Source organism: Mesocricetus auratus, unplaced genomic scaffold, assembly GCF_017639785.1.
Source record: "Mesocricetus auratus isolate SY011 unplaced genomic scaffold, BCM_Maur_2.0 Super-Scaffold_100028, whole genome shotgun sequence".
Taxonomy (NCBI): Eukaryota; Metazoa; Chordata; class Mammalia; order Rodentia; family Cricetidae; genus Mesocricetus; species Mesocricetus auratus.
The window spans coordinates 24,537,975-24,551,638 of record NW_024429209.1 but is presented as its reverse complement, the minus strand read 5'-3'; the positions used below and the strand labels follow the sequence as shown (position 1 = coordinate 24,551,638).

At 54.4% G+C, this 13,664-nt stretch overlaps 1 protein-coding gene across 18 annotated transcripts in view; it reads left to right on the top strand.

Annotated features, from left to right (window-relative positions):
* Kcnq2 (potassium voltage-gated channel subfamily Q member 2) overlaps positions 1-13,664 on the top strand; it is a 57,007-nt gene that overhangs the window by 41,812 nt on the left and 1,531 nt on the right. For 2 of the 18 annotated variants that reach the window (XM_040732672.1, XM_040732669.1), the window contains 6 exons: positions 3,290-3,343; positions 7,131-7,354; positions 7,710-7,818; positions 8,308-8,532; positions 10,143-10,250; positions 13,133-13,256. In XM_040732672.1, the coding sequence (XP_040588606.1) occupies positions 3,290-3,343; positions 7,131-7,354; positions 7,710-7,818; positions 8,308-8,532; positions 10,143-10,250; positions 13,133-13,256 (844 nt within the window). The remainder of the gene's footprint in view (positions 1-3,289; positions 3,344-7,130; positions 7,355-7,709; positions 7,819-8,307; positions 8,533-10,142; positions 10,251-13,132; positions 13,257-13,664) is intronic. The other 16 variants (XM_040732677.1, XM_040732675.1, XM_013116642.3 and 13 more) reach the window with 12 other exon arrangements.

Genomic DNA, 13,664 nt, shown 5'->3' with positions numbered 1-13,664 from the left:
AAGTTCCCCGGGAGGCTTCTGGGCTCCAGCAGTCTCTTGCACTTGTCGCCGTAGCTTTAGCACGCCCTGCGCGTTTCTCGTCTCAGCCTCTCTTTCTCTCTCTTCCTCTTCTGCCCCCATCTGGAAAAATCTTGCTGCCCCCAAGTGCTTTTAATCACTGTCACTGCCCTTCTTGGGCCCCTTTCTCGTCTGCTCTGTCTTTTGGGATGAGGTGCTGACCCTGAAATCAGGACTCAAGGTGAGGACCCACGGGAGCCCGTCCCCCCCTCCCCCGGCTCTCCGGTATGTTCCGTGGCTCCCCTGCTCTCCACCCCGCCACTCCTCTGTCCTCCCCGCGTGTCAGTGGCCCTGCCTGCCTGTACCTCCACACCCTTCCCTGAGGGCCAGTGCCCACCAACCCAGTCCTCCTCCCAGGACACTCTGCTCCCAAAATGCTCCGTTGGGGGGGGGCAGCACATTTGCCATCCCTGGGAAGGGTGTGCAGGACCTTTGCACGGACACTGGGGCTCCTCAAGGAGGTTGGGGGCACCTGGAGGGCTGAGTGTTGAGGGAGTGAGGAGTGGTTTCTGCCAGTGAAGACCCCCAGCTCCTTCATTGGGTTGTATAACCTGCTGGCCAGGTAATGGAAGGTGGGGTGGATCTCTGGCCTCTGCCAGGGGCAGCTATAACCACCCCTCCCCCTTTAAGTATCAAGAACATAGGAAGTGTGCAGGAAATCGCTACCTACGTGAAAATAGTGGGTTGAGCCTGTCCCTGGGCTCTTGTCTGAAATGCTAAGTGTGTGGGGGCAAGCCTACTTCCCCAGAGTCTTGCTGTCCTTGGACTCAGCCAGTCTAGCAGAAGTCGGTGGCCACTGCTCTGTCCGGCTCTAGGCACAGCCTTGCACTTTGCCCGAAAGTATCAGCTAGCATTATCTATCTGGGCAAGTGTGAACCCAGGACCTCTGCCTCAGCTGCTGAAGATAACCTTTCCCAGCATCTTGTGGTTCAGGGCACAGGTGCGCGGGGCGGTTTGTTCCTGAGGAGACCTATATGACTAGGCTGGAATCTCTGGGGGCATCTGGGTTGGGGGATCCAGGGCAGGTGGGAGCTCAGGCCTGTGCTGTACTGGTGTTTCTTGTGACTGTAGTTCCTGTGACTGTCCTTTGTGGGCCTGTCCTCTTCCTCCCTGTCTCCTACCCTATGCCTAGAGGAGCCTTAACCCCAGCCTTTCCTTTCTTGTCCACATGGTCCCACTCTTCACAGATGGAGGTGTCTGTGTGTGTGTCTTGGTACCCTGTCTGGCCTTAGCCAGTGTCTGTGGGAGTATCTGTTCCCCACTGAGTTTGGGTTCCTTGTATGCTGGCTAGTTGGTATCTGCCTGGGAATGGGATTGGCCAACCATTCTTAGATAGGATAGAGCTTCACTTTACTGATGGGGCAGAAAAAAATGGGGTCGGAGGGAATGAACAATGTCACACCAGCACAAATTGGAGTCCTTGGCACCCACCAATCAGAGAAGGCTGCGGAAGAAGCTTTCTCTTCCTCAGATCTTGTCAGGCGCTCAAGCCATGTTTTCCCAGACAGGAAGGACAAGGCATTCGTTAAAGTGGACACAGTTGGTATTCATTCCCGAGTTTCAGTGGCCAGGGGTGTTCAGTGGCTACCCCACTAGACGGCACAACTATCACACATGGTCTCTATTGCAAAACAGAGTCTTGGGTCCTGGCTTCTTTTGTTAGGGAACAAAAAAGACATTTGTCAAAGGTGCTGTGAATGGACTACCTGTCTTTTGTTGTTAGGATGGACAGGGTCCAAGGGGGTAGGCTCACTTGCTTAACAGGCTGTTTAACCCGGGGTTGAGTCATAGGGGATGCTGCTGGCAACAGCACCCTGTAGTAGGTCGGTAGCATGCGTCCAGCCTGTGTCCTACATCCCCAGAGTATGTGAGGAGCCGGAAGCTGCTTGTCTACCGAGAGTGTCAAACGTATGTGGATGCTTGGGCAGAAGTACAAACAGTTTGGCGACTAGCCTAGCCTGCTTTCCAGAATCTAGTTCTAATTCCAATTTCTGTTTACGCTAGTTAGAGAACTATGTCCTTTGCTCCTAAGTGGAGAGGCCCGTGCGTCAATGACGCAGAGCAGAGAGTGGAAGTGGTTTGAATAAATATGTAGTGGGAAATGGTTCCCTGAACACTTTCTTCCTGGGGCTCATTTCTGACTTGAGATGGTCCTATATGTTGGTTTCCTCAGGTGCAAAATTTGCAAAGTGCTGTTTTAACTACATAGGAAGAGGGAAGGCTTGGAGGAAAAAAAGAGTGTTTTGTTATTTTCTTTGTTTTTCCTTTCCCCTTTTCTTTTTTCTTTTTCTTTCTTTCTTTCTTTCTTTCTTTCTTTCTTTTTCTTTCAGGACAGGGTTTCTCTGCATAGTCCTGGCTATCCTGGAACTCACTCTGTAGACCAGACTGGTCTTAGACACCATTTTCTTCTTCTTCTTTCTCTTCTTTTTTTTTACTTAAAGTTTTTTTTGCATGTTCTAATGCAAAACAAATCTCAAGAGTTTGGAGGGAATTCTTGGAAAGGGCCAGTGTTGGCTAGGATTTTGCTAAGGTACCTCAGGTACCTCCTTGGAGCTCTGTTGACTCAGGCCATGGCAATGAGGTGGACTCGTGGAATCCCAGATGAATGTACTTGGTCAGTCCTTCTAAATACGAGTGTGTCCCCAAGCCTCTTCTCTTGAACTTCCTTCTAATTGAGGACAGCGGTTACCTCCCGGATAAATCCAAGTCCACTGCCAACGGGGCTGTAGGCTGGTGTGGCAAAACCTCGCCGCTTGCCAATTGGTTTGTAAAGCTAAACTGCACATTTCTTTTTCCCTCCCTAAAAAGAGCTTGCTTTGCGGCAGTCACATCACACTCTATCTCCATCCACACCTGCCCTCCTGCAACATCTTGGTTCATGTGTTATTATTATTATTTTTGTTGGCATGGATATAGCAAAAAATAATACATCTCTTAAAACATGAACCCACACTCTGGCTTTGGAAGGAAAAGGTATTTTTGGAGGAAAACCACGGGGATTCTTTTTCTCCAAAAATAGAGGACTGTTTTTTTTTTTTTCTTTCCCAGGCCGCGGAAGACTTTCGCGCGCACCCGTTTCTCTCTCTCTCTCTGTCCCTGCTCAGACGCAGACACTGCGGCTGGGGGCGCTGTGAGCCTCAACTCCCTGGGTGGTCACAGTGCCTCAGTTACCTGCTCTCTGTTTGGGTCCTGTTGCCGCCCCCGGGACTAACTATGCTCTCCTCATTTCCAGTAAAGGCAGACCGTGCCGAGGGTGCCTGTGTGGATGCTGCCCCGGACACTCTAGGTACCACGCAATGCTCGCACGGACTGACCACGCTGCACGCTCCTGCCCTCCCTGCTTACTAGAGGTTCAGGATGAGCCGGCACAGTGCCCACCCAACTCTGAGTCCCATGATGCCTAAGCACAGGGCAGAGTTGGGCGCCTGGCCTCCAACTCTAGATGGAGACCCCTCCTGTCAGAGCAGGGGCTGGCTGGCCAGGGTTACTGCTGTAGAAACAGTCCAATGTCCCTCAGGAAACCTTTCCTCTGGGGCCGGCCACTCTGGTACCTCTACTAGGCATTAAGGACCGACCCTTAGCCGGCACCTCACTGAGGGAGGCAGCTCGCTGTGTTCTGGGCTCTTGAGGGCCCCCAAAAGCCAGAGGCCATGTCTCCCCCTTCTGACTTGCAGGCCTGGTTTAGGGAAGACTGGAAACGGGATGGTGAAAAGCCTCCTAACCCTTTGCACCTTGATTACACCTTTTCCGTCCCATTCCCCTGTCTGTCGTCCATGTGTGAAGGCATCTGTCCTGCTTGCTCTGGGACCCCTGCCTCCTGGTTGCCCTCCCATGCCTGTCCCTTTCCTGGCTGGTGCAACCCAGCCATATGCAGGCAGCTGTGGTGGCCCCCGCATGGGGGAGCCTCCCACCCCCATCACGTGCATGTGGCCAGCTGTGCCGAGCAGCATGCTGTGCATTTGCACCCGTGCATGCTCTGTGTCCTTCTCCACTGGGAGAGGGGCTTGAAGGCCACCTCCTCACCTCACAGGCCTCTCTGCTGGCTCTGTGCACTGGAGGTGGGTGCTTATGGGGAGAGTGTTGCAGCTGCAGACAGGGAGCTGGGTGTCTGGGCTGCCCTGGGAGGGCGGCCTGCTCAGGCCCTGGCTGAAGCTGCCTTGCTTGCCCATGGCATCTGTGTTCAGGTGCTTCTGGCCACAGGTTGGACCCTAAGGGCAGAAGCTAAAGGTCAGGCTGCTTGAAGACCAGAAGGGCTGGGAAGGATGGGGCTTGCGGGAGCCCAGCCAAAGTCCGCCTTGCTGTGCGTGTTTTTGTGGATTATCCTTTGGGCATCCTTGGTCCATACACAGGCTGGGCAGTTCATCTATGGATGCTGGCTCCCTGCATTGCTGAGTCTGGGTCCCCATGCACTGACTAGGGCGAGGACCATCTCATGGCTGATTTCCTTTTGAATTTTACTCTGGGGAGGGTGGCAGGAAGAGAGAGGCTGGGGTTTGCTTGCTTCCCCAGAGTCTTCCTGAGCTGACTCCTGGCTAACTCCTAACTCACAGGCAGGATAGTCATTTACGGGCTTTCTTGCTGGGGCTTTAGAGGATGCTCTGGAGAGCTTCCTGCCTGATGTTTGCTGTGATCTTGGCTTGGTGGCTTGGGAGGTAAGGAGGAGTCCCTGAGACTCCACGGCCTCTGTCCAGGCCCCAGAGATGTGGAAGACTGTGTGGGGCCTGAATGTCAACCGCAGTCCACTTTGTCCCTTTCTCTGTCAGAGCCTCCTTCTAGGGAAGGGACAGTGTGAAGAGCTGGAGACTGAGGAACCAGGAATAAGGGTGGGGGCCTCTTTCCTGGCAGCTGCACTTCCGCTGTGGGCCGCAGCCCTTATGTGGAGCTAGAGTCCAGGTCTCTGTGTGTGTGGTTCACAACTTCTCTTGGTGGCTGTGGAAGAAGTCACCACTAGGAAGGGAGAGTGGCTGACGTTGGGTAACCTGACCGGAGGGATCTGTTTCAGTCCCTCTTGATGTAGCAGAGGCTGGGTGTCGGGAGGCAGTGAGAACCTGACTCGACATCACCAGCTATAGCAAGTTCAGTCTGCCTGACAGCCAGAGTTAAATGCACACTGGTTATAAATTGTTGCAACACGGAGTGACTCCTGGGACCCCCAGGCAGCTCTGTAACTTGATTCAGGGCGGTCAAAGCCAGGCTGCTTAGTGATGGCTCATTTCCCTTCCTTCACTGTGTGAGCTGGGATATGGGTGGTGGGACAGAGGAAGAACCCCTGAGTGACACTAGGAAGGGTGAACTCCCCCAGCCTAGCTGCTCTACCCTGTCTACCCTGGGAGGACCATGAGAGACACATTGTCTTGGGTCTTCAATAGTTCCTGCGATAGAGGGGCCCATGGGAGGAGAAAACATTTTGGAAGCCACAGACCCCTGAATATCCAGTTTTCCCTAGACCCAACTAGAATCTTCTGTTTGGAAGGGGGCCAGAAGGTCAGGTGGATTCTGGGTGCCCCTGGCCACTACATGCCTTTGTGTGGCTGCCAGCGTTTCAGTGAAGCACAGAAGTCTCGACTCAGGGACATTTTCCAAAGCTAGCAGATACCACTGGCTCCTGATGCTTCCAGGACACAGGGCACTTTGAAGCTGCCTCAGTTTCCCTGTGTGGGTTTTGTGCCTCTGGCTTCCTCTTCTCCCTCCTCCTCCTTTAAAGAGTTTGAGAAGGCAAGGATGGTCTCCTAAGTTGCCTACTGTCACAATGGGGTGCCGAGGGCCACTAGTCCCATCCACAGTCCCAAGTGGATGGACTTAGCACTGTGGCCATCTCCTCTGTGATTATCTCTTGGGCATGTCTCTCTGGCTGGTGGCCCATGGTGGGTCACTGGCTGGGTGTGAAGTTGGGTTCTGAGGCATTGATGATGAGCAATACTAAGCATTGAAACTTCCTTGGAGTTACCCTTATGGCTGCTAGGTATTGCCATAGACCCTGCCTGAAGCTACTCTGGGAAGTCCTGTGACTCCTGTGTGGCTGAACAAGTGAGTCCCACTTCACAAGAGACTTGCTGCCTTCTGCCTCTGGAGTTATAGTGGAGTCGTCAGTAGAAAAAGTAGCTGGCCTGGACTGAGGCATGTTGCCCCCGGAGTAATGAGTGAAGGCCACTACTGTCTGAAGCACCCTAGTCACAGACCAGATGTCTAGATCACAGTGAGCTGCTGAACTCTGGGATTATGAAGAACACAGGGTGAGGGAGGGTCTAGGACCTTCTAGAGTCTGTAAACAGTAGCCCAGGGGGAAAGAGCTTTCGGCAGGGGCTGGCTGTCATTTTCCCATTTCTACAGCCACCGCCTGGGGCTGGCTGAGGCTTGGGACAGCCAGTCCAGACATAGTAGAAGCCTAGTCTCTGAGTAACCTCATCCCCGATGTCCTCCTAGAAACATCCCAAGGGGAGGAGTCTGAAGTCCAGAGACAGGACATGTTGGGCACCAGCCCCACATAGAGGCTAGACAGTTCCTGGGACTCAAAGAAAAAGTTGGATCTAGACACATTAGCTTCCAGTAGCCCTGATCTCTGATGATCCTGGGACAGGAAGTCATAGGATAACAGGACACTCCAGGGGCAGTTGGAATGGGCAACAGGGAAAGCCATTGGCTGGGCTAATGCAGACAAAGGTCCAGGGAAGACATCCAGTCTCCAGTGTCTGGGAGTCATTTGGGGAAGCTGACAGGGCAGTGTGGGGAGAGCTCTGGCACCTTGTGGTGGTGATGGCTGAATGATTTAGGAGTCCCGCCGCGTTGCCTCTCCAGGTCTGGCCACACCCGTGCGGCTCCTCACCTCTACCCTGTGCTTCTCCAACCACTGCTCCCTCTTCCCCAGCGTGGTCGGTTACTCTTTGGACTTGCATCTCCCTCCTGGCTTTGTGGGGTGGAGCGGGGTGGGGCGGGGCGGGGTGGGGGGGCGTCAGCTGCCAAGAGACATGACTTGCTGTTTCCAGAGTGATTTCTCTTGCTTTTTTTTTTTTTCTTCTGTGTGTGTCTGTCTATGCCGGTTCTGCCTGCTGGTCGGTCGGTTATCCTGGAAACAGTCAGAAGGTCAGTTTGAAAGATCGTGTCTTCTCCAGCCCCCGAGGTGTGGCTGCCAAGGGGAAGGGGTCTCCCCAGGCCCAGACGGTCCGGCGGTCCCCCAGTGCTGACCAGAGCCTCGACGACAGCCCAAGCAAGGTGCCCAAGAGCTGGAGCTTTGGCGATCGCAGCCGGGCACGCCAGGCCTTCCGCATCAAGGGTGCCGCATCCCGGCAGAACTCGGAAGGTGGGTCAGCTGCCACCCCAAGGCTGGTGGCTTCGGGGGGAAGGGAGTGTGATAGTGGTCTTCATTTCTTTGGCTGAACAGTGACCACAATGTGGCCATCCATGCATCTGTTGGCAGGGGTGTCCTTTAAGCCCTCGTGTTGTCCAGGTAATAGCTTTTGGAGAAGAGACTGACAAAGGAGAGCCTCAGAGAAGCGGGGGTGGGGGGATGGGGAGGGTGGCGGGATGGTTACTCCAGTGCAGCGGAGCCATCGAAGGGGTCTCCTGGGGGGAGCCTGAGTGGCCCCCGGTGGTCAGTCTGGGGATTGCACCTTGTCGTGATGGTGTTCTCATAGCCTGTGCTTCCTTCCACCCAGAAGCAAGCCTCCCCGGGGAGGACATTGTGGAGGACAACAAGAGCTGTAACTGCGAGTTTGTGACTGAAGATCTCACCCCTGGCCTCAAAGTCAGCATCAGAGCTGTGTGGTGAGGGACTCCTGTCCATCCTGCATGAGATCAGTGACCTCAAGGGATCTTGCCGAGTCACCAAAGGCCGTAACTATTGGGAAAGCACAGGGAGTCCCGAGGAGGACCCCTGCCCATTCTAGCTCCCATGCCTGTCATCTTGTTCCCAGAGGGCCATGGAGCCCTGGTGGAGCTGTCTGGGGACCTGAGAGCCAAGCTTCTGACTGTGTGAATGAAATGAAGGACAAGGGCAGGAGGGTTTTTTTCAGAAAACCAACAGCTGCCACATACCAGCGGCTCCAAGGAGAATAGGATTGTCATGAGGCTGAGCACTGAGTAGCCAGCCCATGGTGGGGCAGGGTGTGTGGGTAGCCCAGATGAGAATGGATGCTGCTTCCCAGGAATTGTGTGGTCTTGGAGTTGTTTGAGGGCGACAGGCAGTTGGATATGGGAGCTGGCCCCTGGCAGTGTAGTCTCTGTCTGGAATTCACGATCTATCCATCTCTGCAGCGTTATGCGGTTCTTGGTATCTAAGCGGAAGTTCAAGGAGAGTCTGCGCCCATATGACGTGATGGATGTCATCGAACAGTACTCAGCTGGACACTTGGACATGTTGTCCCGCATCAAGAGCCTGCAGTCCAGGCAAGAGCCCCCGCCTGTCCAGTCTGGGCATGAACAGGGCCCTCCGGGACAAAACCAGGCGTGGCACAAGGGGCACCAAGGGCTGGGTGACAGGTGTGCAGAACAGGGCCAGTGCCACCATTGGAGGTCTCTTCCCGCCTTGTTGGCTTCTCATTGCTTTCTGCTGTGTTTTCACACGATCTTTCTGTTTTTAGTATTTTTTTTGGTCTGTCCCTCCCTTTTCTCTCCCACTCACCTGCACTGTGGTGGTGAGTGTGTGTGTGTGTTTGTCCACATGCACATATGTGTGCACATGTGTGTGAATGTGTCTATGTATGCATGCATGTGTGCATATATGTGTGCAAACATGTGCATATGAAGTGCGGGTGTATGCATAGGCGCCAAGCGCTATGCTGTGTATGTGCATATGTGTGTTGGTACATATGTATGCATGTGTGTGGCATGCACATACATGCTGAGACAGGAGTGTTTTCTGTGAAGAGATGGAAACACAGGGCTTCTGTGAGTCCTGCCATCCAGGCAGTGCTGGGAACCCTGGATCTGTTCCTCCAAGATACAGCAATCTGCTTCCTCATGGTGGGGGGGGGGCTACTTTCTGAGTAGGAAGCACATCAGAGGCAACCGCTGGCTTGTCTGTGTGTGAGAACAGGCTTGCTTACGCTAGAAGTTACATACACATGCATTGTGTACACATGAGTAAGGCCTTGGTCCACCCACATATACACATGCATTCAACATGTGCGGTGTGCACATGCAGACACGTGGTCCATGATTATCTCAGCCTACCCCCAACATGCTCACAGGGACACATCCTCAACACATACAAGTGTTCATTCCCCATGTGCAGGAGGACACAGGTATATGCACAGACCATATATATCTACAACTTGTTCCAGCGTGTCGCTGCTCCCCGTGTTCCTAGGCACACACCCTTAGCCACATACATCCGTTTACACGCATGTGTGTTTGTGATGCCTGTGAGGAGCCTGTCTCCTAAGGCAGGGGGCACACCCAGCTTTTCAGTCCTGGAACTGGCACATGGGTTTTGGTTAGACAGAGAGTAAGGACGACAAAGACAGTCTGGGGAACTCCTTGTGGTCAAAGAAAGTTGCAGCAAAGGCAGATGTCATAGAGGCAGGGGGTCTAGGCCATGAGCTGCTCTCATAAGTGGAAGCCAGGCAGGTGTCCCCCAGCTCAGGCTGGGGGCCTCTGACTGGCTTCCCCAGAGCATAAGCTGTACATGTGTCGCATGTGGGTGAGTGAGAATTCCCCAGCCTCTAGCCTAGCGCCACGCCCATCCCCATGACTATTTGCTGCACAGTCTCTTCCACTCCACACTCCCTTTTCCTTCTCTTTCTGTCTGGGAATCAGACGCCAATGAGGAGCCCTGTGCCTCCGGCCTCTGAGGCAGAGTCCTGCTGCTCTGTAGTACCCTTCTGGGACTTAGCTCCCAGCATCAATCCATCCTGTCTGTCCTCCATCTGCGGTTCAGTGGGCAGGTTGGACACAGTGCCTGGGACGTGGGAAAAGCCTGACGGATGTGAGGGCCAGAGTGTGGGTCCGCCGCGCTCCGTTTTGAGCACGCCTGCCGGAAGAATCACTATTGTCAAGTTGTTCCGTGTTTCTGTGCATGCCCAGCGAGTCACCCTGGGTTGTTTATGATTGTGTTTTGCTGGTGTCTCTCTTCTTGTTTATGCTGCCAGGATAGATATGATTGTGGGCCCCCCACCCCCTTCAACTCCCCGGCACAAGAAGTACCCTACCAAAGGACCCACGGCCCCTTCGAGAGAGTCACCCCAGTACTCACCTAGGTTAGGATGCACTGCCCTCCTCCCAACCTGTCTGAATGGCCAGCCCCTTTGCTCTAGGCCGCATGAGAGCAGCACCTTGCATTTTCTTTCCACAGGGCAGGGGGCATCTGGGTTCTCTCTCTTACGAAGGGGCTTGTTGTCCCTGCCAGGGCTGTTAGGTAGCGTCCCGAGTCCTCCATCTACAGGGACTGCCTTTCCAGGGACTTCTCCATGACATCTGCTGAGGCTGCTAAAGCAGAGGACCTCGATGGCCAGTGACACTGTGACCCTGACCAGCTCAGGCCCTTCACACTTGCCCCTGCACACAGGACCATGCACATGGTCCTGACCTTGGCTCTATGTAGATTAAAGCAGATGGGTGGGTGCACGCTTTCCTGGGCAACTTCCTTAGGCGTGAGATGCACCCGCCTCCAAAATTGTTCTGAAGAATGCATGAAGACTGGGGATGTAGCTTGGTGGTAGAGCACTTGTCTGCCATGTGTTAAGTCTCTGGGTTCAGTTCCCAGCACTGCAGTGGGTGGGCAGAAATAGATGAGAAACACCCTCCCCCCACACACACACACGCACACACATACACACAGTACACCTAGCAACAAGCTGCCTCTGTCAGTTCTGGTATTATTTCAAGTTGTCACCACCATCATTGATGCCATTGATAAGAAAGATGGCAGACTACCTTATCCTGTCCCTCAGCTGATTGGCAGATGGCAGATGGCAGATGGGGGGGTGGTGGGCAGAGAACAGTCAGATGGCAAAAGCCAGCTCTGATGTAGTTAATAGAGGCTTCAAGCCCTGGCTACCTTAGGACCACTCGGATAATTCCCTGTCTCCCTCTGGTGGGCCTGGCTGTCCAGGAAAAGCAAAAACTCTCAAGAGCAGGCTCAGGAGGGCAGGTAGACACTGCCCTGTCTGTCAGCTGGGGACAGGAGAGCTCTGGGCAGCTCAGAGAGTTTGGGAAATTGGAACTGGCAGATGGAGCCTCTGTCCACCCTTTAGGCCATGAGGTCAAATGCCAATGTGATGAGCATATCAGTCCATGAGAAGGGGACCCTGGGGTAGCAGGGAGTGAGGCAGCTCTTAGTCAGATGACATTCAGACTAAGGGTGGTCCGTGACACTACCTGACAAGGAGACGGAAGCCCACTTAGTCCCCTGGGTCTTTCTGCCGGCCGTGTGGGCTGATCATCCAGGCCATAGGCTGGGAAGGCCCTGCAGACCTCAGAGTCCCCCTCAGCCTTCTCCTGTGTTGCAGCAGGGTGATGTCCAGACACATACAGGAAGGTCTTAACAGCACAGTTGGCACACGTCACCCAAGAGGTGAGAAGCACCCGGGGATTGAGTCTGACGCTCCGGCCTGAGTCCCGGGGGAGGAGATGGTACAAGGTCCTCAGAGGACCCTTGCCTGGGCCACCTTGCAGCAACCTGAAGCCCACCCAAGATCCACCAGGCAGATGGCTCGTCATGTGGCGGGGGTGAAGGGGCTGTGCGTCTGTGCCTGGACCATGCTGACAGTGGGACACTAGGGAACCCGTTCCCTTGCCGTTGTCACTGGCATCTGCTTGGAGCCAGAAGGTCCCACCTGCCATCCCTTTCCACCCTCCTTTGCATGAGCCCAGCATGGGTCCAGCGGAGCATGCAGAGGCTGCCCCTGGCTGATGCAAGCCTGAGCCTACCTTCCTCTGGAGTTGCCACAAAAGCAGGCAGGGCACCCCGTTTTGTAGAAACTGGAGGGAGAGTCTGCTGACACGTACCTGCTTGGGTGTTGCTTTGCGTGTGGGGCTGCACAGCTCATCTTGAGAAGTCTCGCTCAGCCGTACTGTGGGTGCAGTGAGCTTACAGGCTCTATGCGGGCTTTTTTGTTTTCAAGTGGCCTACGGATCCCAGCCCAAGCTCACTCTTGTGACACCCACCAGCCCTGCCACAGCCCTACATGCCCTCATAACATGCCATGGATCTCCCGGTGCCACACTGGGCAGATAAGAACGCCCATCCTCTGAGGACGAAGGAATTCCTTCCCTTCTTGCTGGCATTAGGGTATCATCACCAATCAGCTCAGTTGAATTCCTCATCTCACCCAACACTTAAGTGCACACATGTACATTCACATGAGTGTGAGTATACCCCCCACACACAATGTGAGGACACATGCATCACACTCACATGCATGCATCAGCACATTTGGGTGCATATACCCTCCGACCCCCCACCTCAAAAAAATCCCTGGTTGGCATTGCTCATCTCTCCCCTGGTTGTGCTTTGGCAGTTCCTATGTGGACCTTGTTCCCTTTCCCCTTGTCCCGACGCATGGAGCTGACACTCACCACCTCCCTGCTTCTGTTGTCCTTGCTGCAGACATTTAACATTGTCCCCCGTCATACCCACTGGGGTCCAAGGAACTCTATGGCACATTAATGTGGGAGTAAAGCTGGCAGGGGGTTGGCTTTGGGCAAAGGTACAACCTCCCCTACTCTGGTCCCTCGGTTGGATGCCCACCAACCACCTCTGACTCCCCCGGGTCCCAGTATGCTGTGAGACCAGCTGGGTCTGGGCCTGGGAAGATCTATGAGGCGAGACCAATGGGGATGGAGCCATACTACAGAGGGCCCTTGGGGGAGAGATTTTTCCCTTTACTCCTTGTTAATGTGCCAGATCCCATGGGGGATGGAAACAGACAGGAAACAGGACCCAAGGTGTCAGGAGGCAGCCTGAGATCACGAGGCACCAGTGTCCATCTGCCTGGCACCTGCTGCTCCCCCGGTCGGCTCTGGATAGGGTTCAGAGCTCGGATCTGGGTGGCTGTGGGTTAGCCCAGGGAGAAGGGGCAGGGGCCTGATCATACCCTCTCAAACTCATACTTGGGGGCTGGGTCTCTATTCCCGCTAGAGTGGACCAGATTGTGGGGCGGGGCCCAACGATAACGGACAAGGACCGCACCAAAGGCCCAGCGGAGACGGAGCTGCCGGAAGACCCCAGCATGATGGGACGGCTTGGGAAGGTGGAGAAACAGGTGGGAGAAGCCTGGGAGGGGAATGTCCTCTGCTGTCTCTCAGGTCTCATTTTTGTTAGCCTGTGGCTGCCGAGTAGCCCAGGCATAAGAGAAGATGCAGGAAGAGGGGGGCATAGCTCTGTGAGATGCCCCTGGTGTGGCACTTTCCCTTCTCATAGTATCTGGAGCTTGGACGTACCCTAGAAGGGTAGCTGTTGGGCATGATTTTCACTTGAGGGTCCTCTGGCAGTGGTAACCACTGTGGAACTTGCCGGAAGTTGCACATGGCCAAATTCTCCCCCCTCTCCCCACTTTTTTTTTTTTTGAGACAGGGTTTCTGTTTGTAGCTTTGGAGGCTATCCTGGAACTGGTGCTGTAGACCAGACCAGCCTGGCCTCAAACTCACAGAGATCTACCTGCCTCTGCCTC